Genomic DNA, 17965 nt, shown 5'->3' with positions numbered 1-17965 from the left:
TGCAGGGCCCCAAGAGAGCATCTGGACTAATGATTTCCAAATGGTGTCCCACAGGGAGTTCCCTAGAGATACCTTGGGACTTGATACCTCTGTGGGTTTGGGGCTGGGGCTGGGTGGGATGCAGAAGGAGCAAGGCTCCCAGAGTACCACCCTCTCCCCCTATGCTTGGGCTTCCTACTAACACCCACTGCCTTCCTCTAGTTCTTTCAATGCCAACATGGGCCCCTTGGTCCTTGGAGGAGGGTTGCTTTGGGTTGAAGGGCTAGGAGGACTGGAAAGATGAGAACTCTGACTCCTCCCACGAAGAGAAAGAGAAGAAGGCCACAGATGGCTCCCTCCCAAGCCAACCCTGGGACCCCAGGAGCACTCAAGCCTTCCCCAAAGAGCCAACATACCTCCCTTAATGTCTCCATGGCAGGCATGGCCACAGCCGGTGCTGCAGCACTTATGTCCCTGAGGACAGGATGCGTCCCCATCACACAGCTCTTCACACGGAAGGGGGTCGGCAGGACATTCACCGCCAAACTCTGCCATAAAATCAGAGCATTGGGGCCCAGAGGTGTTCAAGCCCAGTGTTTCCAGTTATTTTTATTGGGACACTGAGTACAAAATACATTTTCCATTGAGTCCCGTGTGTATTTTATACGTATTTATGTGTAAAATGTACATATTTATGTGCATACATGTATATGCAATGCTGATACTTTATATTCTATTTCTTTTTTTTTTTTTAATGCTGACCACAAAATACTAAATAGCTATCCAGACTCACAGACTGAAAAGCACTGTTGAGGTCTAACACATTGTGGCAAACGCACTAGCTGCCACCCCCATATTCACCCTCCCTCCTTGCTTACTGCGGTCGACATCAGCACTGCTGGCTGCTGGAGTACGTGCTCTTGGGTAGCCCCCTCCCATACTGTCTCTGGGCTCAACTGGATGACTTGCTTTGACCAACAGGACACCAGCCAAGTATGATGCAAGCAGAGGCTTGAGCAACACTTGCGTACTGGGGCTTGAACACTCCCTCTTGGAAACCAGCCACCGTGCTGCAAAGCACTTGGGCTAGGCTGCAGGATAGTGAGACGCCTCCGGAGAGAGAACCTGGAGGAGGAGAGGCCATCCTGGACATTCCAGCCACAGTGGAACTTGCCAAGGAGCTCCCAGCTGTATGAAGGACCTCAGCTGTGCCACTGGGTATAAGAACTGCCCGGTTAAGCCCAGCCAACCCACAAAGCCACACAGCTGTGAGAAAGAATGCACTGCGTTAATGTTGGTGACTTCAGGATTGGGGCTTTGGGGAAAAAATAAAAAGAAAGAATGCACTGCGTTACGTCGCTAAGTTTGGGGATGGCTTGTTAGGTGGCAATAAATAACTGAAGCACTTGTGAATAGAATCCCAGGCTTGTTCTGAGAGGCAGTGAGCCCAGTCAGCTAAAATGATTTGCTTCCCCCATATTCCCTTGTAAGTAGGGGTGACCACAAACTAAGATATAAGCTGGGAAAACTTTTGCATTGTTGGTTCAGGGAATACAGCTGTCAAACTGTCCTCTCATTTCTTTCTTCTTCCAGTCCAAAGACAGACAAGGAATCAGAGCAGCCTTCTTGTAACCAGGAGGCACCCAGTATGAAGACAAAGTCAAGAACTGCAAAGGAGAGAGAGAGAAATTGCTTCATCGTGGAGCCACCACACCAGCCCTGGCGCTGACTTCAGGACTTCTTGTTATGTGAGAAAGAAGAATCCCTGTTGGTTTCATTTTCTGCTTCATGTAGCCAAACACATTCTTGATGTGCCCTTTCACAGCCCCTAAGAAGATAATGAAACTCAGAGAAGAGAAGGGGTTGGCCCAGAACTGCAGAGTGAGTCAGCGGCAAAGCAGGACAAAACTCAGCTTCTCGGTTTGCAATGAAGCACTCTTTCTACTACACCATCCTTAAGACATGTGGGCAACAGGCCAGGTCCACGGGGACAGGCACACCCAAGAAGTCACATCCAAACCAAACCCACTCATCATGACTCATTCCTCTCAGTGTTTATTTCAAGTCTTTTAAATGGAGGGGGAAATGACAGGCAATTCAAGCTTTGTAGAAAACCATGACAGGACTGGCCCAGTGCCTCTGAGAACGAACATGTACATACAATTGGACACAGCTGGCTCCGGGAACTCTGACATGATGGAAAAAGCAAGTGTTGGACTCCAAGAGAATACATGCAGCTAAACAATCAAGATATAATAACCTGGCATCCTAGGATTTTTCGGAATAGCCCCTATTTCAAGTATTTTTTGCCATTGTCTGCTTGTGTCACAACTATGTGTCTTGATATTTTTTATTCAGAAAATATGGTCACTGTAACAACCAGATGTATCTCCCCACACCTTCCCACCTGTCTGACAAACACTAAACTCCATTTAACAAGGAACAAAGCCTTTTGCCCCACGGTTGAGAAGGCTGGGCATAAAAAAAATCTCCCTGGTAGGGAAAAACACAGCAACATAAACTCACCAAGTCATACCGTGTGCCCTAGAGTGGAGGCCTAGAATACCACACTTCCCAGATTTCACCATTTTTCCGGGCCCGGCTCTGAAGTAACCAGTGCCAGGAGCACCCTGCTACCTCTGCCCTCAGCCTCAGGACCAGGCATTGGGACCAAAGCCCTACCCTCTCCCAGGCCAGGCTTCCTTGAGGTCCCTGGGGTTTTGTCAAATATTAGAAGCAATGAAGGGACCCTTGGAAGATAGGCTGAAGCCCTGAGGGTCACAGCACATCCCCCTCGGACCAGTGCCCAGCAGAGCCACCTAGTCTAATACCCTATCTGATGCTTGAATCCATGCCAAACAGTCCCCTACTCTCAGCTTCAACAGCGGGAATTAAGGGGGCTTCAATACCTCCAAGCCAGGCTACGCCATCCTTATACTTAAGCTAGACAGCCTTAGGTATAAGGAAGTCCTTCTTTATACTCAACCGAAATCTGTTTCTATCCATTGGTCCTTTTCCTATCCCCAGAGACCTGGCAAAAACATGGCTCATGCCATCTCTTTAGCCATCTTCTGCCTTTCACTGTCTTAGCTTTTCCAGGCTAGGTAAGCTCAGTTCCTCATAACACATGGTTTCCAGTCACCTCACAGGTATCTTAGCAGGAATCAGGATGAGAAGTGGGAATGATAGCCAGAACGGGGATGGTCATCCCTAGCCTCCAGATATGCCCCTATCCCAATATCCCAAGCTATCACCAGAAAAGTAGAATAAAAAGCTGAAGCCTAGTAAATACTCACACTTAGTCTTTACCGTTGCCCCAGCTCCAACCTTCCACTAGGGAAGAATACCAGCTGCTGGCAGAAAAGTGAAATTTCAAAACTTCTTAAGCCAAGAAGGGCCCTCTGAGCCTTCAAACCTACTCCTCTTCTCTTGTAAATAGACAGACACCCAGAAGGGGGAAGGATTGGCCTGAGGTCAATGGTCGCAGAATTGGGTCCCAAACCCCCAGCTCTGACACTAGGTCCAGTGCCCTTGAACCCACATCATGGTGATCCCCTGCACTCCGCAACGATCACCCAAAACCAAATCACCAAGCACTGCGACTCGGCTCAGTTCTGCCAAAAGACCCAGTGGTAGACAGTTTTAGGGGTTAGGAAAACTTATAAATAAACTAGTGTGTCTGGAACCCCCAAGACCACTCCTAGTTTTGGTGATTCTCTAGGACTCACAGGACTCAGCATACAGTTGTAACCATGGCCATGATTTACGACAGCACAAAAATACAAAGCAAAATCATCAAAGGGAAGAGGTGCACGAGGTGAAGTCCAGAGGAAGCCAGGCGCAACCTTCCAACAGTTCTCTCCCAGGGGAGTCACACAGGATGACTTCATTCCTCCAGTATGGAATTGTGACGGTACATGTGAAGTGGAATCTACCAGGGAAGCTCACTGGAGGCTTAGGGTTCTTCCTGGGGTCTGGTCACATGGGTGCTCTCTGCCTAGCTCATACCACTCTTATTAGTTACGGTGGCAGGAACCGTCTCAAAATCCAAATTCCCAGAAGCCCACCAAGGCCAATCTTGCGAGCAGGCCTTTCTGAGAATATCAGTCTTGGGCCTGCTGTGTCAACTCTTAGCTGTACAACCAGCAGTGAGGTTTCAGAAAAAGGGGACCCAAACACACAGGGAGCCCATGCACATGAAGGATACAATGTACATGTCATGGGACTTCCCTGGTGGCGCAGTGGTTATGACTCTGCGCTCCAGGGCTTCCCTGGTAGCTCAGTGGTTAAGAATCTGCCTGCAAATGAAGGAGATGCGAGTTTGAGCCCTGGTCCAGGAAGATCCCACATGCCACAGAGCAACTAAGCCCACACGCCACAACTACTGAGCCTGCTCTCTAGAGCCCACACTCCGCAACAAGAGAAGCCACTGCAATGAGAAGCCCGTGCACCGCAAGGAAGAGTAGGCCCCGCTTGCCACAACTAGAGAAAGCCCACATGCAGCAACAAAGACCCAATGCAGCCAAAAATAAATAAATAATAAATAAATAAATTTATTTAAAAAGACTCCACACTCCCAGTGCAGGGGGCCCTGGTTTGATCCCTGGTCTGGGAACTAGATCCCACATACATGCCGCAACTAAGAGTTTGCATGCCACAACTAAGGATCCGGCAAGCCACAACTAAGCAGTCCACTGGCCACAACTAAGACCCAACACAGCGAAATAAATAAGCAAATAAATAAATAAATGTTTTTAAATAATAATAATAATGCACATGTCATAATAAGCAAAACAGAGGGTCATGGGGGATCAGGAGGGTTCAACTTTCATGCGGTGGAAGGTGGGCCATGAGGGAGCCAGAGGGGACAACTCTTAGGCCATAATCTGAATCTTCACTCCAAAACCTCCTCCTCCTCCTCCCAAAGTTGTTCCCTTCTCAGTAAAGACCACCACCATCACCCAACAGCTCCAGCCAGACACTCACCATCCTTTTTGACACTTCCTTTTCCTCAACACCCACATCTGCTAACTTCTTTCCCCAGGCCTGTCAGCTTCACCCTCAAAAGTACTTCAAGTCTGCCACTCTTCCAGGTCTGCACTGTCACCACCCTGGTCTGAGCCATGATCACCCCCAACCCAGCCTGGCATATTGGCCTCTCAACTGGCCTGCCATCTTCTACATTCGCCCCATCCATTCTTCAGACACCAGCAGAGTAGCCTTTTTAAAATGAAAACCGGATCAGGCCTCTCCTGCTTTTATAGCCCCCTTTAAAGGCCTCCCATTGCACTTACAATAAAGCCTTAGACAGAGGCCCCGGAGACTCCCCCAAAGCCTGGACTCTGCATCAACTGGAGCCACCTTCCTTCACCATCTCTTTCCTCCAGCCACACTGACCTTTCCCCTCCTTAAAATAGTAAGCCCTGCCCTACTCTACTGCTTTTGCCCCTGCAGTTCCCTCTTCATAGCACTCCACCCAATGGCCAGCTCCTTCTCGTTCTCCAACTTAAAATGACACCTCCTCTTTCCCTCTCTTTTCTTTCCCTTCAATGCACTCATCACGACTGGTGGTTATTATTGCTCGTTTACGATTATTTACTGTGTCTCACATCAGAGGGTGAGCTCCATGAGGGCAAGGGCCGTGGCTACCATGCTCACCCCAGGATGCCCAAATGCCAGGTAGGGTAGACACTCAATATGTATTGAATCCATTTATAAGTGAGCAAGTGAATAGACAGGCCAGACCTCAGATAGTTGGGAGGGAACCTGAACAGCAAGGTGCTGGGCATAACTATATGAGCTGTCAGGTATTATTTGGCAGGTTTTGTACAAGTTTCTTTTTTTTTTTTTTTTTTTTTGCGGTACACGGGCCTCTCACTGTTGTGGCCTCTCCCGTTGAGGAGCACAGGCTCCAGACGCGCAGGCTCAGCAGCCATGGCTCATAGGCCCAGCCGCTCCGCGGCATGTGGGATCTTCCCGGACCGGGGCACGAACCCGTGTCCCCTGTGTCGGCAGGCAGATTCTCAACCACTGCGCCACCAGGGAAGCCCTGTACAAGTTTCTTATGTGCATTTCTTCTCAACTGCATGCTGTAGACTGAATATTTGTATTCTCCGAAAATTCATATGTTGAAACCTAATCTCCAAAGTGAGGGTATTTGGAAGTGGGGTCTTTGGGAGGTGCTTAAGTCAGGAGACTGGAGCCCTCATGAATACTAGTGGCCCTTACTGCCCTTCTGCCACGTGAGGTCACAGCAAAAAGACGGCAGGCTACAAACCAGGAAGCAGGCCCTCCCAGACACTGAACCTGCTGGACCTTGATCTTGGACTTCCCAGCCTCCAGAATTGTAAGAAATAATTTTCTGTTGTTTATAAGCCACCCAGTCTATGGTATTCTGTTATAGCAGCCCAAATGGACACTGCATTATCACTCCATGAGATAAATACCCTTATCTCCATTTTAAGGATGATGAAAATGAGGTTCAAAGAGATGAAAGGACTTGTCCAAGGCCACAGAGCCAGCAAGCAGAGGAGCCCGGTTCAGACCCATGCTCAGACCCGAACTGCCTCAGGGGAGCAGGTCCCAGGGTCTGTCCTGTGCCCTCAGACACCCTGACATTCCTCCAAGTTACCAAACAGACAGGACAGGCTATGGTAAGCTTCTGGCAAATCAGAGCTTAATGAAAATAGAGATTATTCATAGCCCAGGAAGGGGAATTCCCTGTGCAGTGGGCTGTAGCAACGAGTCCCGCTGGGTGAGTGGGCCAGCCCTCCTCCAGGACTGGAACTGTAGAAAAGTAGTTAGCTAATATCCCAGCAGAAATATTACTTCCCACCAGACGAGGAACCCCACTCAGCCAGTGGGCTCTGGGAGAGGTGCAGAGAGATCACTACTCTAACCTGCCAAGCTCCAAGGAAAGAGGAAGCCCCATCTGGGCTGGCCAGGGCCCAGGGCAGCTCACCAAGCTGCCTTGCCTGGCTGCCGGCCTCACCCTCAGCCCCCGCAATTCAGCCATCACCTTCAAACACTGCGAAGATTGTATCAGGCCTGACAAGTTGACAGTGGGTGACCCGCGTGAGACAGATTCCCAGGCTCTGGTTCCAGAGCTGGCCCTCCAGAGTTCTGGCAAAGAGTACAACACTCTATTCTCCCTTATGGGCAGGCTGCCCAAGGGAGCTGCTGAAGCCAGGCGCAGACAACGCCACTGGGTACAGGGAAGGGGCCTGCTACCTGGGGAGGTTTGGCTGGAAGGAGGCCAGCCTTAACAGGAACCCTGAGTTCAAAGTATAAGATGCAGATAATCAATGGCCTGTTCTCTCCTGACAGAAGGCAAAGAACTGGGGACACGAGTGATTAAAGGAGAAGAGACCCCCCCAAAAGGGGAAAAAAAGAGGTGAGCTAAATTTCAAGAGCCAACCTAGGAGATAGTTAGCTCTCTGTCTCTATCTAGCCCAGAGGCAAGATCGGAAAGGAGACTTGGATTTCGCCTCTCAAGCCAACATACCCTTAGGGATGCCTCCTCGACAGAGCCGAACACAGCCTGCGCTGCAGTGCTTCTACCTAGCCAGACAGGATTCATCCTCCCGGTATGGCTCTTTGCATGGGTTCTTATTGTGAGGGCATTTTCCTTCTTTCACTGCAAAAGTTATCACTTGAGATTGGAGCAACTGGCGAGGCCTCAAGAAACAGGGAATGGAAGCCAAATGTACTTCGGGGACTTTTAGTCTCTCCAAAATTCCTGTCAAAATATTTCTGGGGCTTCCCTGGTTGCACAGTGGTTAAGAATTCGCCTGCCAATGCAGGGGACACAGGTTCGATCCCTGGTCCAGGAAGATCCCACATGCCGCAGAGCAACTAAGCCCATGTGCCACAACTACTGAGCCGGCGCTCTAGAGCCCGCAAGCCACAACTACTGAGCCCGCGAGCCTAGAGCCCGTGCTCCGCAGCAAGAGAAGCCACTGCAGTGAGAAGCCCGCGCACCACAACGAAGAGTAGACCCTGCTCGCCGCAACTAGAGAAAGCCCACGCGCAGCAATGAAGATCCAACGCAGCAAAAAATAAATTAATTAAATAAATAAATAAATTCAAAACAAAATATTTCTGCAACCACTTTCCCCTCTCCCACACAGCTGCTAACATGCACCCAGCACCACACATGGACCAGCCACTCTGCAGAGAGAGAGACAGAAAGCTTGGGGCGATCCTATTCTCACCCTAGGGTGAGAGGCCTCGGGAAAAGCTAGAACCTCTAGTAAGCCAGACTGGAAGTGCTATCTCCTTGTCCAGAGAGGACAGAGAAAGCCAGGAAGACCTATCCTGGCTGTCCCAAGAATCTATGCGTCCAGTTCTGTTCTACAGAGAAGACCATCTCCCCAGATGAGGACCCTCACTCTGGGAGGAGGCAGGGGATGACTTCTCTAGTCGTTTTCTATTGCTGTTAGCCAGGGATCCCAAATGATAGCTCACCATGCTCTCCTGCAGTCACCCAGGATGCCACGGACCCAAGAGCAAGAAGTGCCTTCAGGAGGAAGAGGCAGCTCGACATGACGATGATGCTGAGGGTAGAGATGAGAACTCAGTTCAGGCCAGACGTGTACACCTTGCCTTGTATCAATACATCAACTGAGGGAAGGGCAAGACTAGGGGATTGGTCTAAGGCCAGCCACAAAGTTTTCCCTTTCGCAATAATCCCCAACGATGTCTTCTCCTGACAAGAAGAAAAGTGACTGGTTGCTGGTGTGTGGGAAAATTCCTGGCACTACCAAAAGACACACGTGATGGGAATGATCAAACTCTGCAGTATACACAACATCCCTGGACGATGATGAGGAATCTAATGGGCAGCTGAGGAAATGGAGGGATGGCCACTGGATAAAGGATCAAAGAGAGCCCTAGAGGGTTTTGGAAGGACACAGCTACAGCTGTAATGAGAGAGGAAAGGACTAGAGACACAACTAAAGAAAAGAACCAAAGCTAATAAAATGCACTGTGGCTCCTGTCCATCCTAGCAACCTAGAAAACAGAGAATGGAACAGACTGCTTAGAAACTATCCAAAAACTACAGAAAAGCAGTGTTTAGATTTGTTCAGAACTAATATAAATGCACCAAAACCCTACATCTTGGTCCCTCTAACCCATACAGGGTATTATTGGACTATATGAAGGTTAGTCAACAAAACCCAAAAGAACAGTTGCTATGACTCAAGTAGTAACCTAGGTCATATATACTCCCTTTCTTTATCTCTTCTTCCTATATTTCTTTTTATTTTTTTTTAATCTATTCCTTTGGTCAACCATGATACCTAACAGCAATACCTATTGGCATTGCTTAGCCTAATAAGGTTAAAGGGTAAAAACCTCCTTAATAGGGACAAAGAGTTTGGTGCCAGAAAGTTGCCTTATTGTTTTAAGGCTGATATTGGAGCGTGGAGATAATTAACATTTATTGATGACCTAACATGTGTTTTATGCACATTATTTATTTTATGCCTCACAATAATCTTGCAGAAGTAAGAAAACTAGTTCAGAGGGAAAATTAGCCAAGGTCATTAAGCTAGTAAGTGGTGGCTGCTGGAATTTAATAATAGTAATGACAGATAACATTGTTTGAGGGTTTACTACTGCCAAGGTTCTAAGTACTTTACATGAATTAACTCACTTAATTCTCATTGCAACCCTATGAGTTAGGTACTATTATCCCCATTCTACAGATGGGGAAACTGAGGCACAGAAAGAAATGTGGGTCACAGCTAATAAGTAGTAGAACAAAGGTAAGCAGTCCAATCCTATAGTCAGTGTTAACCACCATATCATAATGGATTTGAACTCAGATCTTTCTAACTGCAAAACTCATGCACCTTCTACTACCCTGTATTATGACCTGATGAAAGTAATTTTATCTACCACCCATAAGTAGATCCAATTCTATTCATGGACGTCTTACCTCTAATGCAGAGCTAAAGGGGCTCTGGGGAACTCCACAGCTGTTAAATCCCTGCATCCCCAGCCCATCCCAGTATCATGCATCTGGGGAGAGAAGCCCAGAATCTTCATTCAGATGCCTTCAGACGCCAAGAGGCAATCCCTGGGGTCAAGGCCTGGAGAGACCACTGGGTGAGTGGGATGGCATGGGCCAGACACCCTCTTGCTGGGTTTCGGTGGTCCTCGCATTGGGCCCATCCAATTCTGGGGGCTGAGTGCTAGGCATATTAAAATCTAGTTTTCCAGAGACAACTGCAGACGCCTCGGTACCAAACGCTGCCCTCCGCTCCCCAACACCAGCCCGAGGAAACCTGCTCCCCTCCTCCTGACCCGCACTTCTCCACGGGCCTTGGTCCGGCCAGAGAAAGATCCTTGACTGAACACCCACAGTTTACACCCGAGGCGCGGCCGCTCCCGAGAGAGAGCCTGGTCAACCTACCACAGGGCCTCTAAGCGTCCGGGACCCGGCGAGACGCGGCGGCTCGGTTCCCCTGGTAACCCTGCCGTTCGCTGCGTCGCGCTTCCGGAGACTGCGGGCGGCGCGCTCCAATGACGTCACGGGGAGACTTTCCGGCCGGTGACAGAGACGGGCTGAAATTGTGGGGACCGGAGGCGCCATGGGGGCCACTGGAGACGCTGAGCAGCCGCGGGGACCCGGCGGGGCAGAGCGGGGCGGACCCGAGCTGGGAGACGCGGGCGCAGCGGGGCAGCTGGTTCTCACGGTGAGGGCGCCCCCGGGGAAGCCCCGGCCAGGCCTGGGCTCGGGCCCGACAGGGCCTCGGGCTCCCGGGACCCTGGCCTGTGGGCGAGAGAACGAGGCGGCTGGTGCTGCCGAGGGGTTGTGGTTGTCGAAGTCCGACGACCAGGCTTCATATTCTGGTGCCGCCCCCCCAGCTAGGTGACGTAGGCCGGCCCTGCCAAGCCCCTGAGCGCCAGTTTTCTCGAAAATGGAGATGATTAGGCCCTGCCTCGTAAAGTTGTTGTGGGAGAGGATATAAATACGGGTAAAGCGCCCAGCGCATTATCTGGCACAGAGTAGCCCCTCGGTGGACACTGATTCCTTTCCTCCATCCGTTCCTGAAAAAGTGGGGTTGGGACTTGGGGGCAGGAAGCTTTATCTCGGTTCCTCTTCCCTGGCAGGACCTTCCAACCACTGCCCTCCCCCCTACCCCAAGCGGGGAGAGACGGTGAAAGCACCTGAGAAGCAGGGATGTCTAGGTATAACTTAATACCCACCCTCCACCTCCACCCCAGCGTCACGGACCTCGGTGACATCTGCTCCCTTGGTCTCCACAGAACCCTTGGAACATAATGATAAAGCACCGGCAGGTACAGCGGAGGGGCCGCCGCTCACAGATGACAACAAGGTAAGGCTGGCCTTGGGTGGGACTTCCCCTCCCAGGCACTGGCTTGGGAGGCAGCTTTTGGGTCCCCACTGCACAGAGCTGAGAAAGAGATCATCGGCCAATAGAAAGAGGAGATTCAGATTCTGTAACTCTGTGTGACCTTGAGCAAGTCATTTCCCTTCTGAACTCAAAAGAGGGGGCATGTTGATTCAACAGTGCCCAAGGTCCCTAACATTCACAGGCTCTGTGTTTGAAGGCTCCAAAGAGGCAGAATAGCATGGAAGTTAAAAAAATGTGGGGCTAATAGTATCTATCTCAGGGAAGGGAGAGAGCACAAGATGGGTCTTTGGGATGCTGGTTATATGTTTCTTGACCTGAGTAGTGATTAAAAGGATGTTCACTAAAACTGTTTGTTAAAGTGTATAGACTTTTTCTGTGTTAAGTTTTATACTTCTATAACACTTTAAAAATAATGCCATTCCATAGAGTTATGAGTATGAAATAAAGTCCTGCATCTATGTGGTTTGCAGAGCACCTAGGCATGTGGCTAGTTTTCTGTAAAAGCCATATGTTATTGTCATTAAAGGGTCCTATCTCAATAATTGGCTGGGCAGCGTAGGAAAGGATATGTTTGGGACATGCCTCCTGACTGTGTCTCCTTCCTGAATGCAGTTTCACAGATCCTGCCATCTCCATGGATCTCCTCCGAGCTGTCCTGCAGCCTAGCATCAATGAGGAGATCCAGACTGTCTTCAACAAGTACATGAAGGTGAGAAGGACACAAAGATAAAAAATTAACAGGAATAAAGACTCATGGGTAGTCCTTGCCTGCATCACAGTCTCTCTTTCTAGTACACACAGATAATCAAAAGTTTTCCAATTCTGAACCCCCCAAGAATGTTTTTCCTTTTGGGGGGTAATTTGAATTCCTCTTGTTACCAAACCAAACTCGGGTCTTACTGCTTGCCACGTGCAGTGAAGCCAATCTACTGTCCCTGGGTTGTGGTGAAGGAAAGTGCAGCGTTTATTGCAGGGCACCAAGCAAGGAGTCCAGGACAGCTAGTGCTCAAAACACCCAGAGTCCCCGATGGGTTTCAGCAAAGCATTTTTTTTTTTTCTTTTGCGGTACGCGGGCCTCTCACTGCCGTGGCCTCTCCCGTCGCAGAGCACAGGCTTGGGGCGCGCAGGCTCAGCGGCCATGGCTCACGGGCCCAGCCGCTCCGCGGCATGCAGGATCCTCCCAGACCGGGGCACGAACCCGCGTCCCCTGCATCGGCAGGCGGACTCTCAACCACTGCGCCACCAGGGAAGCCCCCTCAGCAAAGCATTTTTAAAAGCAGAGTGAGGGAGGGGCATCCCAGGGTCTGTGATCAGCTCGTGCACAATTCTCTGATTGGTTGATGGTGAGGTCACGGTGGTGTCACAGGGGTTAACATTATTAATCCTTAGGCTCTGGGGGCTATGTGCTCATATTCATCAGGTAGTTCATTTCTTCCCTTTGGTGGTGGATTTAGCATCTATAAGACAATTCAGGAAATGTGCATCAGATACTGTTATCTAGGTACTTGAGGGAGGAGCTAAAGCAGAGGATATGAGGGAGGGGTCTGCCCCCGGGAAGGCCCCATAGGGTCCTGCTCCATTACATTTGGCCAAGCTGTTGTGAGGATGAAGTGACTTAAGTGTAATATGCTTAGCACTGTGCTTGGAATGCAGGTGTTTTTATTACTTGTTTAATGATAGCACCATTATTACTATTTAAAATTCTTTTCAAGATCTATTAATAAACTTATACATGGCTCTACCTGGATGTCCCATGGATATTTCAATCCCAGCATATTCAGGACTGAACTCTTTTTTTTTTTTTTTTGCGGTACGCGGGCCTCTCACTGTTATGGCCTCTCCCATTGCGGAGCACAGGCTCCGGACTCGCAGGCTCAGCGACCATGGCTCACGGGCCCAGCCGCTCCACGGCATGTGGGATCCTCCCATACCGGGGCACGAACCCGTGTCCCCTGCATTGGCAGGCGGACTCTCAACCACTGCACCACCAGGGAAACCCAGGACTGAACTCTTGTTTTTCTTCCTAAACCTTCTCCTCTTGTGTTTATTCATTCATTCAAAAAGTATTTACTGAGCACCTACCATAACGCAAGCACTATGCTAGGCACTTAGGGATGTAGCAGTGAATAAAATGGACAGTGTCCTTACCCTCTTTAATAAATGTGTACTTTGTCAGGGAATGCCAGAGAGAACGGGAAGAGAGTGACCTATAGGGAACAGGGATGCTATTTCATAACTTGTGGCTAGGAAAGCCCTCTGATAAGAGGACATTTGAGCAGAGACCCAAATAAAGTGAGGAAAGAACAAGTCGTGCAGATACCTGGAGGGAAAGCAACCCAGGCAGAGGGAACAAGGGCAAAGGACCTGAGACAGAAGCACGCTTGGCACATTCAAAGCAACAGAGTGGCTGGAGCCAGCAGAGCCGGAAGGAGAGGGGAAGGAGAGGTGACCAGACAGGTAACAGACTCAGCTCAGGCAGAACTTTAGAGCCGTGGTGAAGACTGTGAATGAAATTTATTGCTTGCCACATCAGGAAATAAAGGATGTTGCAGCCATCAAGCCATCACATTACAGCCACCCTGATGTTGAGCCATGAGGGAACTCAGGATAGAAACAGGATGCCCGCCATCTAGCGGTCAACTGCTGCAGCCACCCCTGACCATGCACCTTGAGGAGACTCAGGATGAGAAAGCACAGGATACTGGTCCCAGATAGCTGAGGTGCATATCAAAGGAATAATTTCATTGAGCCCGGACTCTTGCATCTTCCCATGCATAGGAAAGTGCTAAATTCCTTAATTTGAGATGTCTGGTTTTCTTTATTTAAGAGTAATCTTTTGATGTTCCGACTCTGTGGTCTTTGTTGCGAAAACTCCCATGTATCCTGGCTCCCCCCACTTGCCTCTTTGGAGTAGTCCCTCAGAGCTGTCTGAGATGCTGTGTCCCAGGCTTAAGTCCTCAGTTTTGTCCGCTGAATAAAACATAACTCTCAACTTTCAGGTTGTGCATTTTCTTTCCAGTCGACAGGACTTTGGGTTTTATTACAAGTAAAATAGAGGGTTTTGGAGAGTTTTGAGCGGAGTTCATGATCTGAACACTTTTAAAAAGTCGCTCTGACAGTTGTAAAGAGAATAGACTTCAGGAGGACCAGTTTAGGAGGCTTGAGATGATAGTGGCTTGGGTGTTAGCAGTAAAGGTGTTGGGAAAGAATCAGATTCCGTATGTGTTTTCAAGGTAGCAACAGGATTTGCTAATGATTCAGATGTGCTGGGTAAAAGAAAAAGAAGTGAACAACTCCGGAGTCATTTGCCAGGGGCAACTGTAAAGATAGGATTGCCATTGACTTGATATGAGGAAGATGGAGACAAGCAGGGGAAATCAGGAGCTCAGTTTTGGACAAGTTTGAATGGGACCATCATTCACTTAGAAACCAGAGTCCAGTGGCTCTGCCCTCTGCTCCATCTTCCATATCCAGTAGCGGGGTCCTGTACCTTCCACCCCACAGTCTGACCAGCATACCCTTATTCCTTGCCTCTGCCTTGGTTCAGACCTTCATTATTTCTCATTCAGGCTCCCAGTGTAATCCCTAACCGCCTCTGTTCTTTCCCTCTTTCAATCCACCCTCCATACAGCTGCCAGTAATCTCTCAAATGTAAACCCAATGGTGTCACTCCCCTATTTAAAATCCTTCCACGACTTTCCATTTTTTTCTGGGTGAAATCCAAATTCCTTAACATGGCACATATGGTCCCCTGTGATCAGCCACACTCCCCTACATACCTAGTTATTCCTGCCCCTGACTTCTGCACATCCCAGAATGCACCAAGTATTCTCATACCTCTGCACCTCTACATGTGCAAAAATAAAGAGGTTAAGCCCCTAGGAAAAGGCTAGACCAGCATTCAATCCAGGATTGTCTACCTCCAAAGCACTTTCCTTGTTGCTTGTCCCAGTAGTGGATGCCATGATTCAGGAACTTCCTCTCCTGAACAAATGCTGGATAAACACAATTTGTGGCTTCACATAGTCTGCAAAGATAAGTCCTTCCCACACTTGTTTTTATTTTTTTATTTTATTTTACTTTTTAAAATTTTATTTTTGGCTGCGTTGGGTCTTCATTGCTGCGTGCAGGCTTTCTCCAGTTGCAGTGAGCGGGGGCCACTCCTCTGTGGGGTGTGCAGTTTTCTCACTGAGGTGGCCTCTTCTGTTGCGGTGCACGGGCTCCAGTAGTTGTGGCACACGGGCCCAGCAGTTGTGGCACACAGGCCTAGCCACTCCGCGGCATGTGGGATCCTCCCGGACCAGGGATCGAACCCGTGTCCCCTGCATTGGCAGGCAGACTCCCAACCACTGCGCCACCAGGGAAGCCCCATACTTGTTTTTAGACAAGGTACAAATGACTTGATTACATCACAGCTTCAGGTAAGTCCAGGCTCTTGATCGACCTCATCTGATCACTTTGTTTAATGATGTTCCAAATCTCAGCTACCCATTTTCTTAAAAATGTTTAGAAAAATAACTTTTAGAAATGGCTGATTTTATCCAAGACATTGTGAATTTTATTCATTTATTCCTGTTATTACTAAATGCATGCCCCTTTAAAAAGAATATTCTAATAATATAGCTTAGGAAATGGATTTATGGGTGGATAAATGGGATGGGTAAATGGATACATGATGGCAAATATAGCAAAATTGTGGACCAGGCGGTACGTATGATTGAATAACAGTAAAAATCAAAGTCACTAAAACTCACCTCGCAGAATACCAAACTGTTAACAATGACATCGTCTCCTATATTATTTGTGTGCGTGCGTGTGTGTGCACATGCACTCACTCATGTTTAAAAAATACATGGGATCAGGGAGTTTCCCGGCGGTCCAGTGGTTAGGACTCGGCACTTTCACTGTTGTGGCCCAGGTTCAGTCCCGGGTTGGGGAGCTAAGATCCCACAAGCCGCACAGTGCAGCCAAAAAAAAAAAAGAATACGTAGGATCATTTTACACACACTGTTCTGCAATTCAGTTTTTTCATTTCACAATATATTTTGGTCATGTTTCTAGGTCAGTACATAACAGCTCACCCTGATGCTTTTATAATAGCTGCACAGTAATCTATTGTATGGATGTACCACAATTTAATGAGCTAGTCCCTAGAACATTCGGATTACTTATAGTTTTTGTCTATTACAAACAATGCTGCATTGAGCACTTTGAATGTATATCTTTGTTAACCTGTGAGAGTATTTCTGGGGGATAAATTTCTAAAGATGGAATTGGTGGGTAAAAGGGGAAACATATTTTTCCCTCAAGAAAATTTGTCTCCAGAAAATGCTGTTGTTGTTGTGTTGCTTTTGTTGGTTTTTTTTTTTGGCCACACGCCACACAGCGGGATCTTACTTCCCCAACCAGGGATCAAACCCGTGCCCCCTGCAGTGAAGGCACGAGTCTTAACCACTGGACCGCCAGGGAAGTCCCTCTCTCTAGAAAGTTTGTGCCGTTTTACATTTCTACCAATAGTGTTTGAGAATTCCTTGTTCATGACTGAATTTCATTCTCACGTCTGGAGGTAGCTTACACTCACCCCTACATATTTGTTGCCCTGCCCACCTCACAGGCTGGTTCTAAAGTATCCAGATTATTTTAACTAGCTTTCACATAGTTGGTAGTCGGTATTGAACCACCAGCATTAATCTCCAGTTTCTTGTTTTGAAGTCAAACTCATCTGATCATTTCGTTTAATTTTGCCTGTAGAATTTCCCTCCTAAACTCTTGAGTCTCTAATCCAATGCTTTCACACTCTTCTCCCTGGTTTAATGTTAACAACAAAGGCATATATATAAAATTCTGAACATAAAATGATAGTACTTCCCCATAGTTGTCTCCCACAGGAGGAGCTTGCGTTATAGGTTCTAGAATTTTTCTGTTCACCAAAGAGAACCAACCCTTTCTTCTGGAGACATGGACTATTGTTACAAATGTGCTCCGGGTGTCTTGGTTTGGGGCCTCATGTCACCTTGTCCCTTGGTGTTTTCAGGTTCAAGCTGTCCCTCTTACCCAATGGAGGAAGCTTCTGCCTTTCCATTCCCCAGCCAGCTGGGACTGCTGACATCCTGGGGCCCTGGCCAAGTCTCACCCCTCCCAGTCTACAGATGTTTCTTTCAGACTGGGCGAAGTCAGGATTCAATTAGGCTTTTCCACTCTCTGGGTCTTTTCTGGCCTCCCTGACCTGTTCATCTCAGGCACTGGTGTGGTTGTTTTTTCTTCTGTGGAAGTAAGACATGTACATTATAGAAATTGAGAAGATAGATAAGCAAAAAAAAAAAAAAAAAATCATATCACTGCTTTTACTCTAATATATCCTTACAGTTCTACAGTTTGCTTTTTTGCTGTTTTACATAAATAGGCTCACACTATCCCAGACTATTTTATAACTTGCTTCCTTCACTTGGCAAAATATCATGAATACCTTTTCGTGTCAAAAATATATTCTCCTGGGCTTCCCTGGTGGCGCAGTGGTTGAGAGTCCGCCTGCCGATGCAGGGGACACGGGTTTGTGCCCTGGTCCGGGAGGATCCCGCATGCCGCGGAGCGGCTGGGCC

General features: G+C 48.4%; 2 protein-coding genes across 7 annotated transcripts in view; one reads left to right on the top strand and one right to left on the bottom strand.

The window, feature by feature from the left end:
* The window catches only part of WFDC3 (WAP four-disulfide core domain 3), a 50790-nt gene extending 40324 nt beyond the window's left edge, over nucleotides 1-10466 (bottom strand). For 3 of the 6 annotated variants that reach the window (XR_004345965.1, XR_004345964.1, XM_032606813.1), the window contains exons 1-3: nucleotides 10400-10464; nucleotides 8446-8534; nucleotides 396-527 (exon numbers count right to left, since the gene is read on the bottom strand). Coding sequence is in view for 3 of the 6 variants with exons in the window: in XM_032606813.1 (XP_032462704.1) it covers nucleotides 396-527; nucleotides 8446-8524 (211 nt within the window). In the remaining 3 variants the exon portion in view is untranslated. Of the gene's footprint in view, nucleotides 1-395; nucleotides 528-857; nucleotides 1647-8445; nucleotides 8535-10399 lie in introns of all 6 variants that reach the window. The other 3 variants (XR_004345963.1, XM_032606812.1, XM_032606814.1) reach the window with 2 other exon arrangements.
* Nucleotides 10467-10520: 54 nt separating this feature from the next.
* The window catches only part of DNTTIP1 (deoxynucleotidyltransferase terminal interacting protein 1), a 31096-nt gene continuing 23651 nt past the window's right edge, over nucleotides 10521-17965 (top strand). Inside the window, exons 1-3 of the mRNA XM_032606800.1 lie at nucleotides 10521-10682; nucleotides 11257-11327; nucleotides 11979-12075. Coding sequence (XP_032462691.1) covers nucleotides 10578-10682; nucleotides 11257-11327; nucleotides 11979-12075 — 273 coding nt within the window. The 5' untranslated portion in view covers nucleotides 10521-10577. The remainder of the gene's footprint in view (nucleotides 10683-11256; nucleotides 11328-11978; nucleotides 12076-17965) is intronic.

This window comes from Phocoena sinus, chromosome 15, assembly GCF_008692025.1.
Source record: "Phocoena sinus isolate mPhoSin1 chromosome 15, mPhoSin1.pri, whole genome shotgun sequence".
NCBI classification, from domain to species: domain Eukaryota; kingdom Metazoa; phylum Chordata; class Mammalia; order Artiodactyla; family Phocoenidae; genus Phocoena; species Phocoena sinus.
Note: the sequence above shows the minus strand (reverse complement) of the source record. Positions and strands in the feature narration are given on the sequence as shown.